The sequence below is a fragment of the Ictalurus punctatus genome, chromosome 8 (assembly GCF_001660625.3).
Source record: "Ictalurus punctatus breed USDA103 chromosome 8, Coco_2.0, whole genome shotgun sequence".
In the NCBI taxonomy this organism is placed as follows: domain Eukaryota; kingdom Metazoa; phylum Chordata; class Actinopteri; order Siluriformes; family Ictaluridae; genus Ictalurus; species Ictalurus punctatus.
In genome coordinates this window covers 15,713,903-15,735,217 of record NC_030423.2, presented here as the reverse complement: position 1 = coordinate 15,735,217, position 21,315 = coordinate 15,713,903, and the positions used below count along the sequence as shown (strand labels likewise).

Here is a 21,315-nt window from a genome sequence, read left to right as displayed (position 1 = left end):
CATGTTCACACCTCCCCTCTCCATCACCTGTCGCTGTGAGGTGAGTCCCGCAGAGAGTCGTATGAGTCTCCGTACTGCAGGGGGCTCCGTGCAGGCTCAGAATAGCCACGATGCGCTGCATGCCGAGCCATACATGCTGGACTGCTGCATTTACTGGTGCCTACTGAGGAAGAGAGTGCCCCCGAGTGGCAGTCCGAGTTCATGCTGTCTGACCTCTCCATACTCCATGTCCTCTCCTCATGCCTGTGGGATTCAGGATATTTTAGCATCGGCGGTTTAGAGATATGTGTGTGAGTTTGTGAAAGAGAAGATAAAAGGGAAGTCACAGTACATTTACATTTACATTTATTCATTTAGCAGACACTTTTATCCAAAGCAACTTACAAATGAGGAAATACAAGCAAAGCGATATGTCAAGTGGCGAACAATACAAGTAGTGCTACCATACAAGATCTTTTAATTGAGTTCTGTAAAAGCAAAGTGTGCAGAGTAGAGGTGTAAGAGCCAGAGCAACCGTTTTTTTTTGTTGTTTGTTTTTTTTTAGGATAATATGGGGGTTGGCATTTCAGGGGTTAGTTAGGGGTTCATAGAAGAGGTGGGGCTTTAGCTGTTTTTTGAATATGGAGACAGATTCTGTGGTCCAGATTGAGGTTGGAAGTTCATTCCACCACTGAGGGACAGATAGTTTGAATGTTCTTGAAAGGGACCTTGAGCCACGCTGAGTAGGCACTATTAAGCGTCGGTCATTCGGAATCGATGGCAGATTGTGTGAGGGAATGTAAGCCTTCAGGAGAGAGTTGAGGTAGGGGGGTGCTGTTCCAGACAAGGTCTTTTACGGGAGCATCAAGGCCTTGAATTTGATACGGGCAGCTACAGCAAGCCAGTGGAGGGAGATGAAGAGGGGTGTCACATGAGTCCTTTTGGCCTGGTTGAAGACATGATGTGCTCAATGTTTGACAGTAACACCTCAAAGTAATTGTTTAGCTTTAAGAGAAATTGTAATGGGTCTGAATATCCTGTTTTTAAACAGTTTAGCTAATCTCTAAATCTGTTGCAATGCCATACATTTCATTCAAATGGCCAAATGTATGCTTGATAAATACTCCAGTATTTCTTTTTTACTTAATCTCCAAATCTCTAAATCTGTATAATTTTTCATTTCAGGTATAGGACTACCTTTTCAGAGAGAGAGAAATTTGTGGCTATATATTATATAGTTGTGTGACTCTGATTGTGCATGGATATCTCAAAACGATAGGGAAGGCATATTTAATCAGAATAATTTTTTTTGGAAAGTCGGTTACATGAAAGTGATATAAATATTTTGGTAAGACTATATCTTATGTCTGCATCATTCTAAATTCAGACCCTCAGACCATGGACCCAAGTTTGAGTCCTGGCCTGGACAGACACACTAAGCCTCACTCCTTCCCCACACATCCCTACCCTCAGGGGGCACAGTAGCTTAGTAGTTAGTATGTTTGCCTTGTATCTCCGGGGATGGGGATTCAAATCCCACCTCCGTTCCTGTGTGCACAAAGCTTACAAACCAGTGCAAAGACATGCATTGTCTGTTTGGCATTTCCAAATTGTCTTTAGTGTGTGACTGTGTGTGATTGTGCCCTGAGATGGATTGGCACCCTGTCCAGGGTGTTCCCTGGCTTATGCCCCCAAGATCCCAGGGATAGGCTCCAGGCTAGCCCACAACCCTTTGTGTAGGATAAGTGGTATAGAAAATAGATGGATAGTCATGTATTTTATACATTTATGGACAAAATGTAACAAAATGTCATTTCTGTTGTTTTCTCAATACAAGGAAACATGTTGAAATTATTGACTGTGGTAAGATGTAACAAATGCGTTCAATTGAGAAACACTGTAGTGCTGATTTCTCTTAATGACATAATTAAACACCTGATAATGATGCAGTTATCTCTGCTACCCATCTTCACATATATTCATGAAAAAAGAATTCTTGTTTGAGAAAACAAGTTTTAAACAATTGCTTTAGTGTTCATAATTGATGGAAAATCGTCTTAGTAGTGGACTTCTTGTAGATAGAGAAAGATGGCGAGGAGACAGAAGGTGAAGTGGTAATGTGGGTGGATATATGTATGAGGTGTGTATGAGGTACCTGCAGAATGGATAAATAGGGACATTGATAGCTACAGTTTAATAGGCAGGGTCTATACCGGTGACTGGAAGCGTGGGTGGCAGTAGAGGAGTGGTGGGACCGTGAGGACATCCGGCTGCCCGAAAAGTTGCCTGACGTCTCTGTTCCGTGTCGTATAACTCGCTCGGTGGCTTGGGCATTCTTAGAGTTATACTGCAACACAGATGTAAAATGAGATATAGGATTTTTAATGTAAGAGTTTTACGCTCTATAGCTTTATAAAGAATGCATGCACTGGATAGATATATAAAAAAGTCACATATAGAAACATAACGTGGAGTCAAATCCTTATTTTATCTCAAACAGAAGGATGAAACAAACTCAGGTGGTAGTGATAAAAGAAATGAAGGACTGGGTCGGTAGTGGTAAGACTGGTAGTGTGAGAAGAGAGAGGTAAATTGATTAGTGTGAGAAATTACAATCGTTATAATCTTTTGAAATGTCCTTGGCCAAACTGTACACATTTATTCAGACTCTTAAAAGGCATAATTCATGTTTTAGTGTAAACGTTCATCAATTCTACCTTTGCCTGTACACATCTACTAATTTTTATTTTTATTTTTTTTGTTTATGTTATGTGAAAACTCCATGTTGGTTTATGAGCACCCACTTTTCAAGGTCAACCAAATCCTAATGTATAAAACAAAAACCCAGTCATACATCATCTCCTGCTTGAATATTCCATTTCACTTGCAGGTTTGTGACTTTATATTTGTGACTGTCTCTTATGAGGAGGGTGACACATTTATTGAATACAGCATTTGCAAACGCCTCAATTGCGTTTTGAGTTCTAACATGTTCTAACATGTAGACCACCTAGTATCAACATGGCACCTCAAGTAAAGTGGTTTTAGGAAAATGTGACTATAGAGAACTTTTGCAGGTCCCCTGAGGTTTGTATGTATGTGTGTTAACATACATGAGATTTAGTGGAACAATTTGCATCCAATTGAAAGATTTGAAGTAATGATTCACACTCACATCGACCATAGGGATCTCCTCTGGGCTGGGACCAGGCCCTGGGTGGTTGGGTCCGTTGGCCAGCATACGATTGGGGTGTTCTACACACATGTTCTGGTGCAGATGGCTTTGCATCTTCTTCCTCTGTTTCCTGCAGAGATATTATTCCTGCTTTTTCACACATGAACCAATTTTTTTTTCTTTCACAACAATGTTCTGGACTGTTTCTTCATTCATAAACCAGTATCACAAAAAAAAAAAAAAAAAATCTAAAGAGGGCTACATTGTCAGAGCAGACAAGTACAAGAATCTGTGATTTTCCATATTCTTTCCATTTATGTTCATTAATATTTACAGAATACAACTGTTGCAGAGGCTTCAGTAAAGTTTCATACTTTAAGTTGCTCATAGAGACTCTTACAGTTGAGGTTATCAAAATGAGGTCCATCACAAAAAAAACAAAACACAACATGTTATTATTCTTTTTTAATGATGTTACAGTGGTAGACAACACTATCTACAATCTAACTACTGCTAAAGCTGTTAAAGTATCATTTAAAACGCAATAATTTACTAACACATAAAGCATGTCAACTGAAATCTAACTCTGATTTATCTAAAATCAGGAAAAGTGCTGTTAATATGTTTGTATCTACCTTTTAGCACACTGTAAATGCTTTTAGTTCTGTGGGTGAAAAGATCAGGAATAAAAAGCTCTAATAGCTCCAATAAATGCGATAATGCACCTTATATTCAAAATAGCATAACAGGATCATATTCATAAAATTGCTGCAGCCACAAGGTCTGTGGAATGTTTTCACAATTTAAATGTAGTTGGCTCCAAATAGTTTACTATCACAGATCATGTTTTGCAGATATAGTCCACCTCCGTGTGCCATATTTAATAATACTGCTTTGACACAAAGACAAAGCTTGGGCGATATCCAGAAAATCAAGTACAAAAGTTACACTGAGTTCAGTTTTCCAGCATTAGAAGCACCACTTGGTTTGACTTACTTGGTTTTGCAGTATGCAACGACACAAACGATGCCAACCACCAGCAGGGCCACGCAAATGCCTGTTATTGTCAGTACCCGCTTCTGGTACAGTTCTTCTGCCTCTGAATAAGTGAGAAAAACAAACAAACACACAGATATTCACACACACACACACACACACACACACACACACACACACACACACACACACACACACTGAATCAGTGGCAGACATGCCATAGAATGCTTTAGTTTAATCCGATTACCCTAAACTGATTATTCTGTATAAGATCTCTTCAATATAAATAATAATTGAACAATTTGTACTTTGGGAAAATACAAGAACCGATAGATCAAGCACTATGCCTTGTGTCTTAACGATCAAACAGTACAGCAAATAGACCACTGATCTATGACAAACAGCTCTATGAACTCATTGGGACCTCAGGGTAACCACACTATATGAAAATACAGTTTTAAAACTCTATGGCAGGTTCTTGCATTTTCAGAGCCGATTATGCTAAAACAGTCTAAAAGTTCTAGGATCCTTGCATAATGGCACTAAATCTGCCAAACTTAGAAAGCAATAACATTGCAATTTCTCTGGGAAGTGTTCATAAACAGAGGACTTTGCCTTTCCTGCACTCCCAATAATACACTGGCCTACAGCCATCATTAGTGATAGATAACTGGAATATAAATCCGTGTAAGCTTTAAAAAAAAATTTTTTTTTTGCACAGTACATGCCTGTAAAGTGGGGTTAAAACACACAAACAGCATTTTTTAAATGATTCACAGGGAGAGGGTTGTTCATAAAACTGTGCTGTGGTGTATCAAACTGAATAATGCAGTTAAATCTAGTTTCAGTCTTAATATATTCTTTATGGTCAGACAGTTATGTCGTCTATATGACTGTGAAGTGCATTTTCTAGCATCTGACATTCCTAAGCAAATATTGGCTTTATGAAGACCCTCTACAAAGGTGCAATGAAGACATTTTTTTGGTCTGGCGTTAAACCTGAGGCCCCAGAGGGCAGGCGATGACCACAATGACAAAGGAGGACACACAGAACATGGAGAGGGAGAACAAGAGAGAGGACAAGAGCTCTGAGAAGAAGGAAGTGACCAACAGCAGGGAAGTGAGGGGGAAGGGGGGTGGGGTGTGTGAGCGTGAAAAAAGGAGAAGAGATGATGTGGGGGAACGCTGTGCCCAGGTCAAATGTTGAAACTTCTGATATCGCATTGCATGATTGTTACAGGAAGCGAATAACACGGAGTAATAAAACTTTTGCTATTCAGGAAGCTTGTTAATATCTAAATATCTGTCATACTCATGTGTTTTTTATTTAGTGGTTAGTCTACTTCATGTTATTAATGGCCAATAGTAAAAATGTTCTACTTTTGGCCACATTAATTTGTCAGATTTTTGTGGATAATTCCAAGTCTTGTAGCAGACAGTGGTAAGAGTAGAGATGATGTTTTCACTGATATGATGTGTACTTTAAAGTTAACAATAGTTAACTTAAGCTGTTACTATAAATTGTATAAACTGACATATTACAGTACATTAAAGGGATAGTTCACCCCAAAATGAAAAATCTGTCATCAATTACTCACCTTCATGTTGTTCCAAACCCATAAGACTTTCGTTCATCTTTGAAACACAAATGAAGATATTTTTAATGAAACCTGGGAGATTTCTGTCCCTCCGTTTACAGTCCAGTAACCAAAACTTTCAAGCTCCAAAAAGTTAATAAAGGCATCGTAAAAGTAATCCATGTGACTCCAGTGGTTTAATCCCAATTTTATGAAGTGATACAAATGCTCTGTGTGCACAAAAATCTGAAATGAATTCTTTATTTACAAAATATATTCACTTCCGCATAGATCTCTGACTTGTGTTCATGAGAGAACCATGGTGCATGTGTGTTGTGTTGACATGAGAGCGGACAAAAAAAATGCAGGTCCTCCTCTATGTCGAAATCTCATATAATGACTCTTTTGTTCCAAGTCCCATTGTATCGTGAGAATGGACGTCCGCTCTGAATGGACGTTCTTGCAATACAATGAGACCTGAAAGTGCCGCAATGTTTACAGCAGAGGAAGAGGGATGCTGTACACAAACTGAGACACATAGAACAACCTTTGTAACAAAGATGTCTGCAGATTTCGACATCTTTAGATGTCGCTCTCACGTCAGCACAACACGGATGTGTCATGGTTCTCTCATGAACGCGCGTCGAAAATCTATGTGGAATTGAAGACAAACTGTGAATAAAAACTTAATTTTAGTTTTTTGCACACACATCATTCATATTGCTTCATAAATTTGTGATTAAACCACTGGAGTGATATGGATTACTTTATGACGCCTTTATGAACATTTTGGAGCTTGAAAGTTTTGGTTACTGGACTGTAAAAATGTCTTCATGCGTGTTCCTACGATGAACGAAAGTCTTATGAATTTGGAACGATATGAGGGTGAGTAATTGATGACAGAATTTTCATTTTTGGGTTAACTATCTCTTTAAATGTATTTGCATAGTACAATTTACTGTGCTTAAAACGATGGTGTCTTCATCAGTACTTCAAAGCATCATTGCAGGTATTTTGATATGGCACAGAGAAAAGAGACTGATGTGACCTTAGATACGCCTTAAAACTAAGAGTCAAACAAATAATAGTTCCATACCCATAATTTCAATTCCAAGATGCTCTGCCAATGCAGAAAGTTGACAATGTAAAGAAAGAAAAAAAAGAAAAAACAGGTTTCAGATAAAGATGTCCACTTGTTCAGATCGATGGGTCAAAAATGCTAAATTATTATGTTTCTGTTTGCTTCAAGACACTGACGTGAAGGGGTGTAAGTTCCAGTAACAGACAAACAATGCAGACATACTGTGGCCAACTCCATTTTCCCCATTAAAAAACAAATTATTAGAGTATTTATGTGCACAGATGCATGCAGACACACAGACAGGCACAAAAATTACTGCTATATTTACTAAATTCCTGGGGTTTTAGTAAATGTATAAGAAAATGTAAATGAAATCAAATATTTAAAAAAAAAAAGAAAAAAACTGCTACTGTCTAACATAAAAAGACACAGCTGAGTACAGATGAATGAAGATATGGAGAATATGGCTTCTATTAATTTGTAAGTAAACCAAAATTTGGGTATGTTTATTTACAGCATTTACTTACTATACACAAAATGCCACTCAACTTGATTAGCACTCTTATTTCCAATGTGGAGGTTTCATTTAGCACGACAGCATGCAAGATCCTTTTGATTAGCTACAGTATGGACGGGTTTTAGTGAGTGTTATAAATCAGATATGCTGGTTGTTAAAGTTTAGAGGTCATGCATCATGCCTTTGGCCTCATAACACACAACACATTACACCATTCACATTTCACATGTTAATAAGATTAGCGCTTTCATAAATATTCTCAAAACCCAGTGATTCGTTTTATTCTGTATCACTTAAACAACGAAAAATACTTGTGCTATAACATCCAACTCCAGACAAACTCCTTCTGAACAAAATGTCTTCTTCTGAACATGACGCGAAAAGGGAAAATGCTGCCATTCTGCTATAAAGTACACTACAAATGTGTTATTTAGGCCTCTCTTCTACTGTGCTACAGTTTAAGGATCTTTCACAATAAATTTTAATAAATGAAAAAAAAAAGTAAACCTCTCACTTGGCTTCAGTTCTCATCTCATCTCATCTCATCTCATCTGCATTTTAGATGTACCTGATGAGTCAAATCAACAAAACAACAGAATGGAGACACAGTAAGGAGTGAAAAGACACGGAGAAACACAAAGACATCGTGCATTCACCTCATACGCAGCATGCAGCTTGTAAGCAGACAGTCAGACAGACAGGCACACAGACAGACAGACAGACAGACAGACAGACAGACAGACAGACAGGAAGAAGAAATGGACATACTGTAGAAACTGGCCATAACGGAGGTTTGACAGCGATCACCAGTATAGTCATTTGGACACCTGATGGAGGGAAAACAAACCCACAAAAGGGAGAAGGAGGGAACAAGAGGAGGGGAAGAGGAGAGGAGGCAGGAGAGAGGACCAGACACATAACGGGCAGAGGGGGGGAGGAGAGGAGAAAAGGAATAGAGAAAGGGAGAGAGAGTGAGAAAGGGAGCAGAGAAACACCAAATTAGAACAACAAGAGCAAAGCCCGCAGGCAAAGTAGTTCTGCTTGATGATGTGAAGATCACTGTGGGATTTAAAGAAAGACCTGTGGAGGGAGTCTGGGAGTGGGAAGACTCATTTTAGTCCATGTCAATAAACACAATTGCAGAAGGGCAGGTGTCACAGTAGTGGCTCAAATTGTCCTTGTTTGACCATTCAGAAATCTTACAAGCTTCTAGACTGTTCCATGCTGCAGTTTCAGTCTGGCCCAGCTTTTGTGCAAGTTTATCACAGCTTTACTTTTTTTCTTCTTCTTAATATACCCCAGAACACGTAATTTAATCTATCAAAATAAACCAGGACCCATGAATATTTATATACACGCCATGTCCACTTTCCATCTAAGCCCAACCCCTTTCTCTCACTTGCCTGTTTATGCTGTGCTGAGGCTACATTTGGGAAATACAACCACTTGTCTGAACCTCGGGTTGTCTCAGAGTCCAAAGACACTGGTTCACCAAGCTATCAGTTTGTTTTAAGGTATCAGAACACTGAATTAAGTTGGAGAGGCCATGAAAAGTTTCTTTTTTAAATTGAATTTATTCATACTCTTAATTGATGTATTTTGACTTCTTTAATGAATTGTATCAACAATTTTTGTTCATCACTAGTTTAGGCTAGTTAACTGCTAGTAAGCTAGTTTTAAATTGTAAAAATATTTCAGAATATCTGAATATTTATTTGCATCACCATATTCACACCGTTAAATTAACAGTAGCCCAACCTGTCAAAATATACCATAACTACTGCAACTGTGTTTATTATTATTATTATGAACTAATTTGACTAGCTGTCTAAGAATGCTGGCCTTATGGCTAACGTTTCAGTTTAGTTACCAGATTAGTATTCTTCAGTAATCAGCATTTAAAAGGTTTAAGATCACAAGCACATATACACTCTCCAAATCAGTTTTTAAACAAAAACAACCTAGAAACTCTCAATTTTAAATGGAAAAAAGCTAATTTAGTGCCCAAACTATATAATTCAAATCAGGCATCCAAGATGTGCTAACCATTTGAAAAATATTATATTTTTTTTAGTTTGGGGTACTTTTTAAACCATTTAATATCCTCTTATTAAAAAACCCAACAATGGATAATCCAACAGATTTTAAAGAATTTTGCTCAATGCATTTTGGCAATACTGATGGTGTGAACTGCAGAGGTATCAGAAATTATGTTTTTTTTCTTCAAGAATGGTGAAATCCGCAGAAAGGGTCACACTGATGTAACATGGTTCTCCAATATATTAGGCTTCCTCATAAACTTCCAATTATGCAGTCTGCATTTAAGCCAGAAACCAGTACAACTTTAATATGATAAAGATGTCAGAATATGTTTTATAGGAGAATAAATTCTCTAAAAGCTGTGCAATGATGCCAAATAATATCCTCTTATTGGAAGCTTCTATAATTTATGTACTGTGAGTTTCTAAAAGCACAGAATTCCCTCTATTCTTTCATTCTTCAGCATTTACTGCAGAGGTCAATGGGACTGCTGCATTTAATTTGGCTCTGGGGTTGCTGACGCACATACGCACACGGATGATAGTGCTTGTGGTTGGTTATTCACATGCACGCATTTTCAAAGGTAAAAATTTCGGGTGACCCTCTCAGAATTACTACTGCATTGCACACAAAGAATAAAGGTCATCTAGGGAATAGACATCTATGAAAGCCTATGCGAACCATTCTCCAAGCCATGAAGCTTATATATCAAATCAGAATATTGCTCTTCTTAAATACATTAATTAAACCTAAGAGCCCTGACCAGTCTAAATGCCTATGCAGTGAATAAGGTATATTGATTTTACAGTAGAGTTAATGCGGGGCTTTCCCACAGAGACCCTGCACTTAATCACAGACCACAATAAGAGAGGATGCATCATAAATCTGGGCCGTCTGCTCCGACATGGTCACTAAAGGCAGATCGCTGTATCACCTTCAGCTCCCTTCCTGGCAGGGGTGACTGGAAGAAATAGGGGGTAACAGAGAACAGTGCAGATCATTCGTCTGTTTTCTTCCCTTCTTTTCTCTCGTCCAGATGGGGTAGCTGATTTCAGAGTGTCTTCTATTCTATCTCCCTCTCGAGGCCTGAAATGCAGCACTGGGCTCTATTGAACTCAGCAGTGTGTGTCTGAAGTGTCTTAAGCGCCTCTCTGAGAACACAGATATTGTCAATGTTCCTAGCAGATCCTGAACACCATGAAACGGTAGAGGAAAATGTGTCTATTTTAAGCATCATGAAACTTCATGGTATTTTTTGTGAACTCCCAGAGTACCCAGACATGAATGAGAGGGTCATAAAATAATAACGTAACATAAAATAGAATAATAAAGTATCCTGAAAACGGTTACTTGTATTCCTTGAGGCTGTGAAAATATGAAGGCAATTTACTTGAAATAATGACATGTTACTCATGGAATCAAATCATCACTGGTTTCATGTCCAAACAGAATGAGGAAATGTCATCACACATAACACTCGAGTCAACTGATCTGTTTAACAGTGAATCACCAAACAAAGAGAGAGAGGAGGAGGAGAAAAAACACAACGATACAACAGCTGAAGAGGTATTGCGTGCCTTTGACTCATACAAGATAAGAGAGTTATATTAGAAAGAAAGCAATAATCAAAGGATACCTGATCGTTATGCGAGATGTAAAATGAAATCAAATCTTTTGATTAATGACACTACCTGTCAAAATCTAGAGACACTCATTCATTTTCTATACCGCTGATTCTACACCAGGTCGTGGGGGAGCCTTGAGCCTATCCCAGGGAACTGGACAGGGTGTCAACCCATCGCAGGGCACAATCACACACACATTCAAACACTACAGATAATTTGGAGGTGCCAATCAGCCTACAATGCATGTCTTTGAACTGGGGGAGGAAACCAGAGTAATTGGAGAAAACCCCGGAAGCATGAAGAGACCACTGAAACTCTGTACAAAGAGAAGATGCAGCATTTGAACTCCAAGCCCCAGAGGTATCAGCCAAACATGCTAACCACTAAGCCATGCCTAGGGACACCCAACCTTTGCAATAACTTATATGAAATATTATATAACTAGGTTTATTATAAATATGTATGTCAGCAACTAAAAATAATTAAAGAAGCAGCCTGTAATCTTTAGAGCCTCTGTCATTTTCAGGGTAAATCACCATCCTTTTCCTACAGTTGTCTCTGTTGAAACTTTGGGAGTGTTCAAATGGCTTTCAACACTGGAAGGTGTACACACAACTAGTCAAGTTGTTATATAATCATAAGAACACATATATTGCAAGACAACTGGGAAAAATATGGACTGAACTTAACGACTTAGAATATTATACTGCTTAGAATTTAGCTAGGTAGCATGTAACAAGTCTTATATTAACAGAATGAAAATAGTAACGAGATAATACTGTTGGGGATCTCAACATTTTAGAGTCTTTGGTACAATACTCTTGGTATCAAACACTAACCAAACTTTCATAGTCTCTGCCATTTTAAGAAACATCAACCTTGTGTAACAACTTCTGAACTCAGCGTTTTCCAAATTTTTCAACTTCCAAAGCATTAAATACCATATAATTGAGCCATATTTAAGGAATCATCTTGCAAGCACAGTTAACTGTACTGTTTGGAAACAGAATATGTACACCACAAAGGTGTGTAGATCATTTCAGTACCCAAACAATGTAAACTGAAGCCTGAAAATCAAGGTATGTTCAGACGTACAGCGACTCACAGCAACAAAGAGACCAGAGAACATTCATTTTCAATGAGAACTGTGACTTCCGGCAACATGAGCATGTGCAGCGACTACCAATGGGAGTAAAGACAGTAAAGCGCACATTATTCGTGATCTGCCATGCTGCCTGAGTCCGAATTGTTTCATGGACCCTTACTGTCCAGCACTTGCGCTTTCGCTTCAGATAGATGGCTGCAATGGCAAAAAGCACACACTGCTTCTCTTTCATCTCCTAGGATATGATGCATATATACACTGGTGAATTTCATATACAAACACTCTCCCTCCAGAATGTTTAATGTTAGTGGCAAGAAAACTGGTTTATTCTCAAAAGTGGATTGCTAGTGCACCACCCACTGATAAATGTTACTATGGCACCAGTAGTAGAAACGCCTACTTCATAGTACTGCGCCTGGCAACTTGCAGCAATAAAATTGCTGTATGTGTGAACGTACCTTAACACACTCTTAACACTATCCATTGCCTGGCAATTTTGCAACTCACGTTTTTTGTAAAGCATCCTTGAAATCATCAAACACCTCCTTTCCTTCATAAGACCAGTCAGTGTTTGTTTCTAGGCCTTCTTCTGAAATGCTCTGCTGTGCCTCCTGCAGGATTTCTCAGAGGTTTGTGAAGCTACCTAGACACCATTCTCAAACTGTTTAATCTAACTCATCCCAGAGCAGATTGATTGGGTTAAGGTCAGGCCATTGGCCATTCTATTACACACAGCGCTAACTCCTTTCCCAAAAAAAGATGGTCTCTTGAACAGCCTTGTGTTTGGCATGACTAAACATCAAACATCACTAAAATATAATTTGAGAAAGGCAAGGTGTCCACAAACTTTTTGACAGGCAGTGTAAGTAAAAACTACTAATATTAACAACAAACGAACAATTATAGTATCTATAAAAACAAATGACGACAATAATAGGAGGCTGAATGAGTAGAACCTGGCGCTTTAGGGTGGGTGTGACTTACTTGCAGGACAGCTGGTTTATACCGTGTATGAAATAACAGTCACCACCATTGACACAGTATGCCTTTTCCGTCTCATTGCACTTTCTGGCATGGCTGGAGCCCGGAGACAGCGTGGTAGTTACTGTGAAGAAACACACATGTATAATTATCAGCATGTGTGGCAATCAGTTGTGAAACAGAATGGTACTGCTCTCACTGAGTAACGAAGATGGAGTGAGTCACCACAAGCCCAAAAGCAAAAAAACGACAAAGATACCCTTGCCAGAGGCATGTCGAACAATTCATAACTCAGCTACTTTGATGAAAAAATGGTGTTAAGATTTTTGTAATTATTCTGTATATCTTTCATATGACACATGGCAGCATATTTCATAATGCAATTATACAAAAATCACGATCAAACATTTTTTCCTACAATATGGCTTCAGGAGACAAATACACACACACACACACACACACACACACACACACACACACACACACACACACACTACAGTATATCATGTCCATGCCGCAGGCTGAGCTACACACACTGCCAAGTCATTCCAGAACCGCCTGGCCATCAGGTCAGTGATGCCACAGCATATCAGCACACTGATATTCTGAGTAGTTTGGACCTGAGGAGATCACGTGTGGTTCAGGTATTGCCAGTGCTTGGGAAAAACCACAAATCACAATTAAATGGCATTAATTTCATGCAATTCTATCTTAATGGATTAACACTGGCATATTGCTAATTTAGTGGGCATGAGCCAATTTTTTTAACCTCGTTTCACCCAGTTGTTTTTTTGTGGTCAGAAATGTATTTGCCTGCAATAATATGAGTGGACCAGTGCAAATGAAGGTGCACCATTCAAAATCTGAGATTTTCAAATTGAATTTAGGCCAAAATTTGAGCATTTCCCTCTATAGGGAAGCCCATCTTAACAACAACAAGATACAAGGACAACATGGTATTTTACTGAATTCAGGCAAATTCACGGATGATAGAGGACGTCCTGACCAGCTGTCTCACCGTGTGGTACGGGAACTGCACAGCCTCCAACTGCAAGACCCTACATCGAATTTTGAGGACAGCTGAAAAGAAAAGATCACTGGGGTCTCTCTACACACCATCGACACCTCTTTCAACAACCGCTACATCCGCAAAGCCACCAGTATTGTGGACGACCCCTCTCACCCCTCTCATGGACTATTCACCCTCCTGCCATCTGGCAGAAGGTACAGGAACAGAACATCCGTGCTACCACCAGCAGACTCTGCAACAGTTTCTTCCCTGAAGCAGTCAGATTACTCAACACCCTGCTGCCTACCAACGCTCACCTGGGCTAGTCAAACACCTAACCCAGTAAGACTCAGTACTACTGCACACTGCACTTTACACAGCTGCATCAGTCACTTTATACTATGGAACTCGTTTTCGCTGCCAGTATTGCTGCGATACTGCTACATTACACAATATCTTACAGTTTACGGTCCATGTTCTGTGTATTTATTGTCCTGTGTATGTACTGTCCTGTTATATAATAACTTGTATAATATTATACAAGTTATATAGAGGAAGGACAATAAATACCCACTTACCTTGAACACTGACTAGACATGACAAAGTCCTGTCCCACCCCAGTTCAGTATAAACAGCTACTTTACACACCCATCTATCCATCCATTTTCCATACCACTTATCCTGCACAGGGTTACAGGGAAAGCTGGAGACTATCCCAGGGAACTTGGGGCACAGGGCGCGGGATACCCTAGATGTTAACAATGCTCCGAATGATCATCTGCTAATTGGTATCAGCTGATAATCACATTCTATGACTCTATAGGTAGTCTCTAAATTTGGCCGATCTCACGAACCAATCGCAATTTGATGACGTAAAGCATGTGAGGACGTAAAACACATGATGATGTTAAACTATAGGACTGCAGTCATGCCATCATGAGTGTGGAATTATTATGAGGTCTCAAGAAACAATGAAAAATTCGCCATTTGCTTTATATTTTTAAAGGCCTATTAAAATGTTCATTGTAAAATGAATATTTGTTGTGCTTATTTATTTGATTCTGAATTAAAACAAAAATCTACAACATTACTGTAAATAATATAAGGTAGCATCTGTGGTATTATTACTTTATCTGCAAAAAAAGGTTAACAGTGACGGTCAACAGAAAGCTTACATATCACTTATAAAAAGCTTGAACGATCGGGATTGGGATCGGCCGATCATGATGACAAGAAATCAGTAATCGTTACCGGCTGCAAAAAATGGATCATCCTTACCGGATGTGGTGACAACCAATCTCACATGATTGCACACACCATGGAAAATTTGGAAATGCATGTATTTGGGCTGGTGGAGGGAACTAGGGTACCCAGAGGCACAGGGAGAGCTCCACGCAATCAGGGTGGAGATTCAAACCCCTAACCCAGGAGGAGCGAGGCAAACGTGCTAACCACTAAGCCACCGTGCCAAACACTGTGCCACCCCCTGAATCCCCCCAGAATACTAAAATAAATACAATAGACTAATATTTTATATTCAAAAAATAACAGATGTGGCTACTAAATGTGAATTAGTTCATGTCCGATTAAGAATGTAAAATCATATAGGCTAGTTTGTAGAATCTAACAAAACTAATTATATGCCAAACTTGTCAGATTTATTGCAATTGTAGTGACAAAGAATTATCCACTATACACTATGTACACACTATCATGTGAAGGTTGAACACTCACAAAATTGCACTAGAAGACAAAAAGCATTAAATTAAATGTATATCAGCCATTATTTTTACCACTAACATATTGGTGTGAACTCTACATGTAATATCGTATTTAATTAATGAAAGTTTGCTTAAAATAAAAAACAAACAAAAAAAAAAACAAGTAGAACTCAATGCCTTCGGTGCCAACTAGTCTACTTCTTATTACTAATTTGTATGCCTCAAATACCCTCATAATATACTTCAAACTGAAGGAAGCAATTGAATTGAAACTATTTCAGACATTTGACCTTGCTGTGACTTTGACCCTGTTTGGATCAATTCCAAAATCTAATCAGTTCATCTGTTGGTTACAGTGATTATTCGATATAAATCATACAAACACTCAACCAATTTATATGTTGCTAACAAGAATCTCAGAATACAGATGGCCACATGGACAACCTGAAAACATGTCTCCACCACCTAGTGGCAGGGATAACAAAAGGAGCTGCAACACACCTAACAACAACACTTGATAAAATTTTTTAATACCAACCAACTTCTTTTAACCATCATCCCACTCTTTGTGAAGCTACCCCATGCACCAAGAGTCACCAAAATACCAAGAATCCTTCTGTCACAGCTATATGCACTAACTAATGCTGCAATATTATGCCTCATTGTTGTGCCATAAACACAAAACAGGCCCTAAATCTCTATTTAGACATGAAGCCAAAGCAGAGGATTATAGACAGAAATGTCCTACTTTAGTGGGACATTGAGATGCACTAATTTTGGAGCATTAAGGAACATCCCCTACAGAGGAGAGCTAATTATCTGAGCAAGGTGCTGTAAGAAGAAATGTTTATGGGTCAATAATATACCAGCAGTCCAAGAACACAAGTAAGGCTTTAAGTACAAGGAAGAGGAGATGAACTTGATATACTTTGTACTATCTCATACAATATATACATATGTTACCTCAACCCGTTTGACTTGGCAAAGTATTCACATCTGAAACCTTTGCTTATGAACAAGATTTTCCAATTCAATCCATCAACAGACCTCCTAGAACATGAATAGCTTATCAAGTAAGGCTGGCTGATCTGAGCTGAGCTGATTGATGTAATATCGATATCATAATAAATGATCACAGAATACACTGTTCCCAGTACTGCCAAATTGCCACTGTTGGGCTCCTGAGTGAGGCTCCAGGGGCACCATATCATGGCTGACCCTACGCTCTGACCCCAACCTCATAACATGCTGGGATAAGCCAAGAAAAAAGAATTTCACTGTGCTGTAATGTATATGTCACCAATAAAGACTCATTATCATTATATAGTGATACACATCATGTCCTCAGCTATCATGATATGATATTTTATGTCATATCACCTAGCCCTATAATCAAGCAGCTTTACAGTACAAAAACTAATCAGTCCATTTATCCAAGTCACAGTCATGCTTAAAAGTTTTTAGGATGGCAAAGTTTGCTAGCAATTTCTAAAATTTTGTTTACCTCAATATGAATAAGAGGCAGGAACTGCTGGTAGAAATGGGCTAGCAGTTGTTCACACGGTTAGCATAACAGCAGTGTTTTGTGCAGGCTAAAGCATGACATTTATATATATTTTTCATCACATCACAAATCACATTCACTGGACTGTTTTCAAAATTATTGTCATGCATGTATTACTCAAGCTTAACCACTCACAAATATATTTCTATGATCTAATTTGCATACTTTTAATTTAGCATGTAAAACTCAATTAGCTAGTATTAAATATATTCAATCACAAATAAAAGTGTTTATAATGGTTATAGAGACAAATTGCACATTGATGTCTTGTTGTAGCTCTACTCACACATTGATAGGCTTTCAGTTGCATAACCAGCTATAAGAAGAGCACATCTTTGGAATGATCCTGTTTAAGATCAAGTAAGAATTAGAGCAGTGGGTGAAAGAAGAAGACAAGTGGTCACTTGACGCTGAGGGAGAAGAGTATAAATGCATGGTACGATTTAGAAACACCTCAAGCTATTGTCTCAGGTGAGATAAGAGCTTCTATAAAAGACCATGTTTTAAGTCGGTCTGTGAGAAATGTTGTGTAAAGTTTAGAGAAATCTTAACTGTTCAAGTGTCACATTTATAGTAAGAATTCTCCAGTGAAGTAGCAAGTGGATCAGCTGAATATTCCCATGGCAGGAGAGGAGATAAGGCTTGACTATTTTACCAAAGGAAGTAAACTTGGAAGCTTACAGAAGCACTTTACTACAATACAACTATATAGTAAGCAGACATTTCTACAGTATTACAACATTGGAATTGTTGTTTATAGTACATCCATCTATCCATTTTCCATACCACTTATCCAACACAGGGTCGTGGGTTAGCCTGGAGCCTATCCCAGGGAACTGAAGGCACAGGGTGGGGACCCCCTTGACGGTGTGCCAAACCATCGCAGGGAACAATCGTGTACACTTTCACACTTCTACGGACAATTTGGAAAAGCCAATCAACAGACAACTCATGTCTTTGAACTAGGTTCTATACAATAGAGACATCTCTCACTAATTCCAACAAACACTGAAATAGAAACCAAAGATTATAAAATATACCAATAAAAACCAGAATGTGACAAAGAAAAAAAAAATACACACTGCCAGCTGTTGGTGTTTTGTAGGACAAATTGTATGCTATGATACTTTGTTTAGTTGTAGTGTTTTATTTTAAGACATAGTATCTATATGGTATATTTATTTCGAGACATTGTTAGCATAGTTTTGTTGTTTTTTTTGGAACTAGAATGAATGGTGCTGCCAAGCTGTATGTGAATTATGAAGAGTTTGAAAAAAAGAATTTAAAAATGGTATTTTAATTTAAAGTAATTTTTTATTTTACATTTTTAATGTAAACAGTAGATTGAAGAATACCTTTAAATGTAGTATTAAATAGTGAATTTAAATGTGATATTAAGTAATACATTTAAACAATACTAAACCTTTCTTTTTACCCAATTTTTGTCCCAATTTGGTCAATTCCCAGCCAGAAACCAGTTCTTCCCTGTCAATAACATCTACCATGTTCCTGTTCCTCTGAGACACAAGAAGCCAGCCACTGCATGTTTTTTGAACTCCAGTGCCACAGTACATCTGAGCATACTCTGAACGCTCTCTACCCCCTTCCGCATACATGAGCTCCCCGACGCCACTGATTGACTAATGTCAATTGCTCCCACCCAGAAAGCATGAGCAATTTTGCTACCTTAGACTTCTAGCCAGGGATTGGCTGTGGCATCATTGGGATTTGAATTCACGAGCACTTAAAGATAGGCCAAACACTTTTTTGTTGCACCATGCAGGACCCGAGAATAAACTTAAGCATAGCATTCAGGTATAAACATAACCATGTTATTGATGAATGAATAAGTGTGATATTAAGGAATACATTTTAAAATCATTACAAGGAATAAGTGTAAATATGTTATTGAGGACTGCTTGTTAAAAACCTGTAATGCACCTGACTGTATCTCCTGATGCAGATGTGCACAGTGTGCAACCTCCTCCCACACAGGTGATAGAGGCCACTCTGTGTGCACTGTCTGTGTGAGTGCATGTTTCATAATGATCTTATTTGTGTGTGTGTGTGTGTGTGTGTGTGTGTGTGTGTGTGTGTGTGTGTATGTGAGAGAGAGAGAGAGAGAGAGAGAGAGAGAGAGAGAGAATGTGCATGCGTTTGGAAATGGATGGTGAATAATTGAAGCAAACCAGCAGCAGGTGTGATTGGCAGGTGTGTCTCAGCAGAGCAGGGCCGTAAGTAACTCTCAGTGCTGGACTAGCATTATGGGAGCGACAGAACAACCTCGTCCTAATTAGCTAACGAATACATCAACACACACTGACACACAGCAGCAGAGGGAGAAAGAGAACGATGGAGAGAGAGAGACCTACACACAATAACATCTATCTGCTAAAGGTCAAACCCTGTTCAAGTAGAGAATATGAAAAAAGGGAGAAGGATAGCAGTGTACAGACTCAGACTAACATCTGTGTTCAGAGAAGAGAAGCCTGTAATGGAACTTGTCCATGTCTGTGACATAACTTCATGTTAATCTGTCTCTGCAAGCAAAAACAGAAAGAACAATGTGGCTTCTGTATTTCCACTGCTTTCATTATTTGAATGAAAATGACCCAGAATGGATTCACCATCGCAGCCTGTCTCTGGTTATGCTCTCCATTTGTACAGCCCACTCGCTTTCTATATATTAGTTGTGGGATGGATGGGGACAGGTAGGACAGCCATGACTCACATCCAGAGAGAGCAAAGGAGCATGTGTCATGGTGAGGGTCCATGTTGGAGCTCAACAGCATTCAGTACAGCAGTCTTTCACAGCCATGTCCACTCTGACAAAAGGACACAAGGGCACAGAGTGCTCAGGATACACAAGGGAGGGAGAAGGAGAGAGGAAGAATGGGAGCGTGGAGAGATATAGCACAGGTACAGGGAGAGAGAAGACAGGGAATCACAAAAGGATAAAGAAAAAAAAAACCTTTTAAACTTAAAGGAAAGAATATTCAAGATATGGCAAGAGAGGCAGAATAATACTTTACAGAAAAGCAAACTTTACCTACTAGTGTTTATTTGTTGGGGCTGTCAAATATATTAAAAATGACATATTCAAATGTTAACGAATGTCTTAATTTGATAATGACAGAATCATTAGCAGTAGTGCAATACTTTGTGTTCATATTGCATAAAACACAAAATGTGATAATTGTGTTTCTATTCATTTACCCACAGAAATGTTTCCTGTATCTGGTATTTATGTATAGTTTACATTTTTATATAATATACTTCCCGGTATTTGCATAAAAATCTGTTATCTTCAGCTTGTCTTAGGCCAAATCCTATATTGCTTCCTATTCAAATGCTCACTACATAGTTAATAACATAATGGTGCTATAGAAACTACCTGGTGCACTATATGCCTGTTGGAAATAATCAAGTACTGTTTGTTTTTATATTCAATTAGAAAATCGATATATGACTGAAATGTGATATATGAAATTAAAATTTGACATAAATTATAAGCCTTTGTCTACTCAACTGATTCAAGGGAAATACCAAAACATTTAGGAAATGTGTTTAATGGATTTTCATATGATGACTACAAGTACAACATGGGATTTTAAACATGATATTTGTTGTCTTTACATATGTAAATATAAAAATTTATATCCATTCATTTTCTACCTCACACAGGGTCGCAGATAAGCAGTATAGGGGGACTCGGGGCACAAGGAGGGGGACACCCTGGACAGGGTACCAACCCAATGCAGAGCACAATCATACACATGTTTACACACTACAGTCAATCTGGAAATGCCAATCAGCCTACAATGCATGTCTTTAGACTGGGGGAGGATATCAGAGTACCCAGAGGAAATCACTGAAGCACAGGGAGAACATGCAAACTCCACATACACAGGATTCAAACCCTCAACCCTGGAGGTGCGAGGCAAA

The 21,315-nt window shown here is 38.6% G+C and overlaps 1 protein-coding gene across 1 annotated transcript in view; it reads right to left on the bottom strand.

Moving 5' to 3' along the window:
- Window positions 1-21,315, bottom strand: part of nrg2b (neuregulin 2b) — a 79,546-nt gene that overhangs the window by 4,371 nt on the left and 53,860 nt on the right. The window contains exons 4-10 of the mRNA XM_017474072.3: window positions 13,080-13,200; window positions 8,094-8,152; window positions 6,824-6,847; window positions 4,151-4,253; window positions 3,155-3,284; window positions 2,193-2,326; window positions 28-243 (exon numbers count right to left, since the gene is read on the bottom strand). Of these exons, the coding sequence (XP_017329561.1) occupies window positions 28-243; window positions 2,193-2,326; window positions 3,155-3,284; window positions 4,151-4,253; window positions 6,824-6,847; window positions 8,094-8,152; window positions 13,080-13,200 (787 nt within the window). The remainder of the gene's footprint in view (window positions 1-27; window positions 244-2,192; window positions 2,327-3,154; window positions 3,285-4,150; window positions 4,254-6,823; window positions 6,848-8,093; window positions 8,153-13,079; window positions 13,201-21,315) is intronic.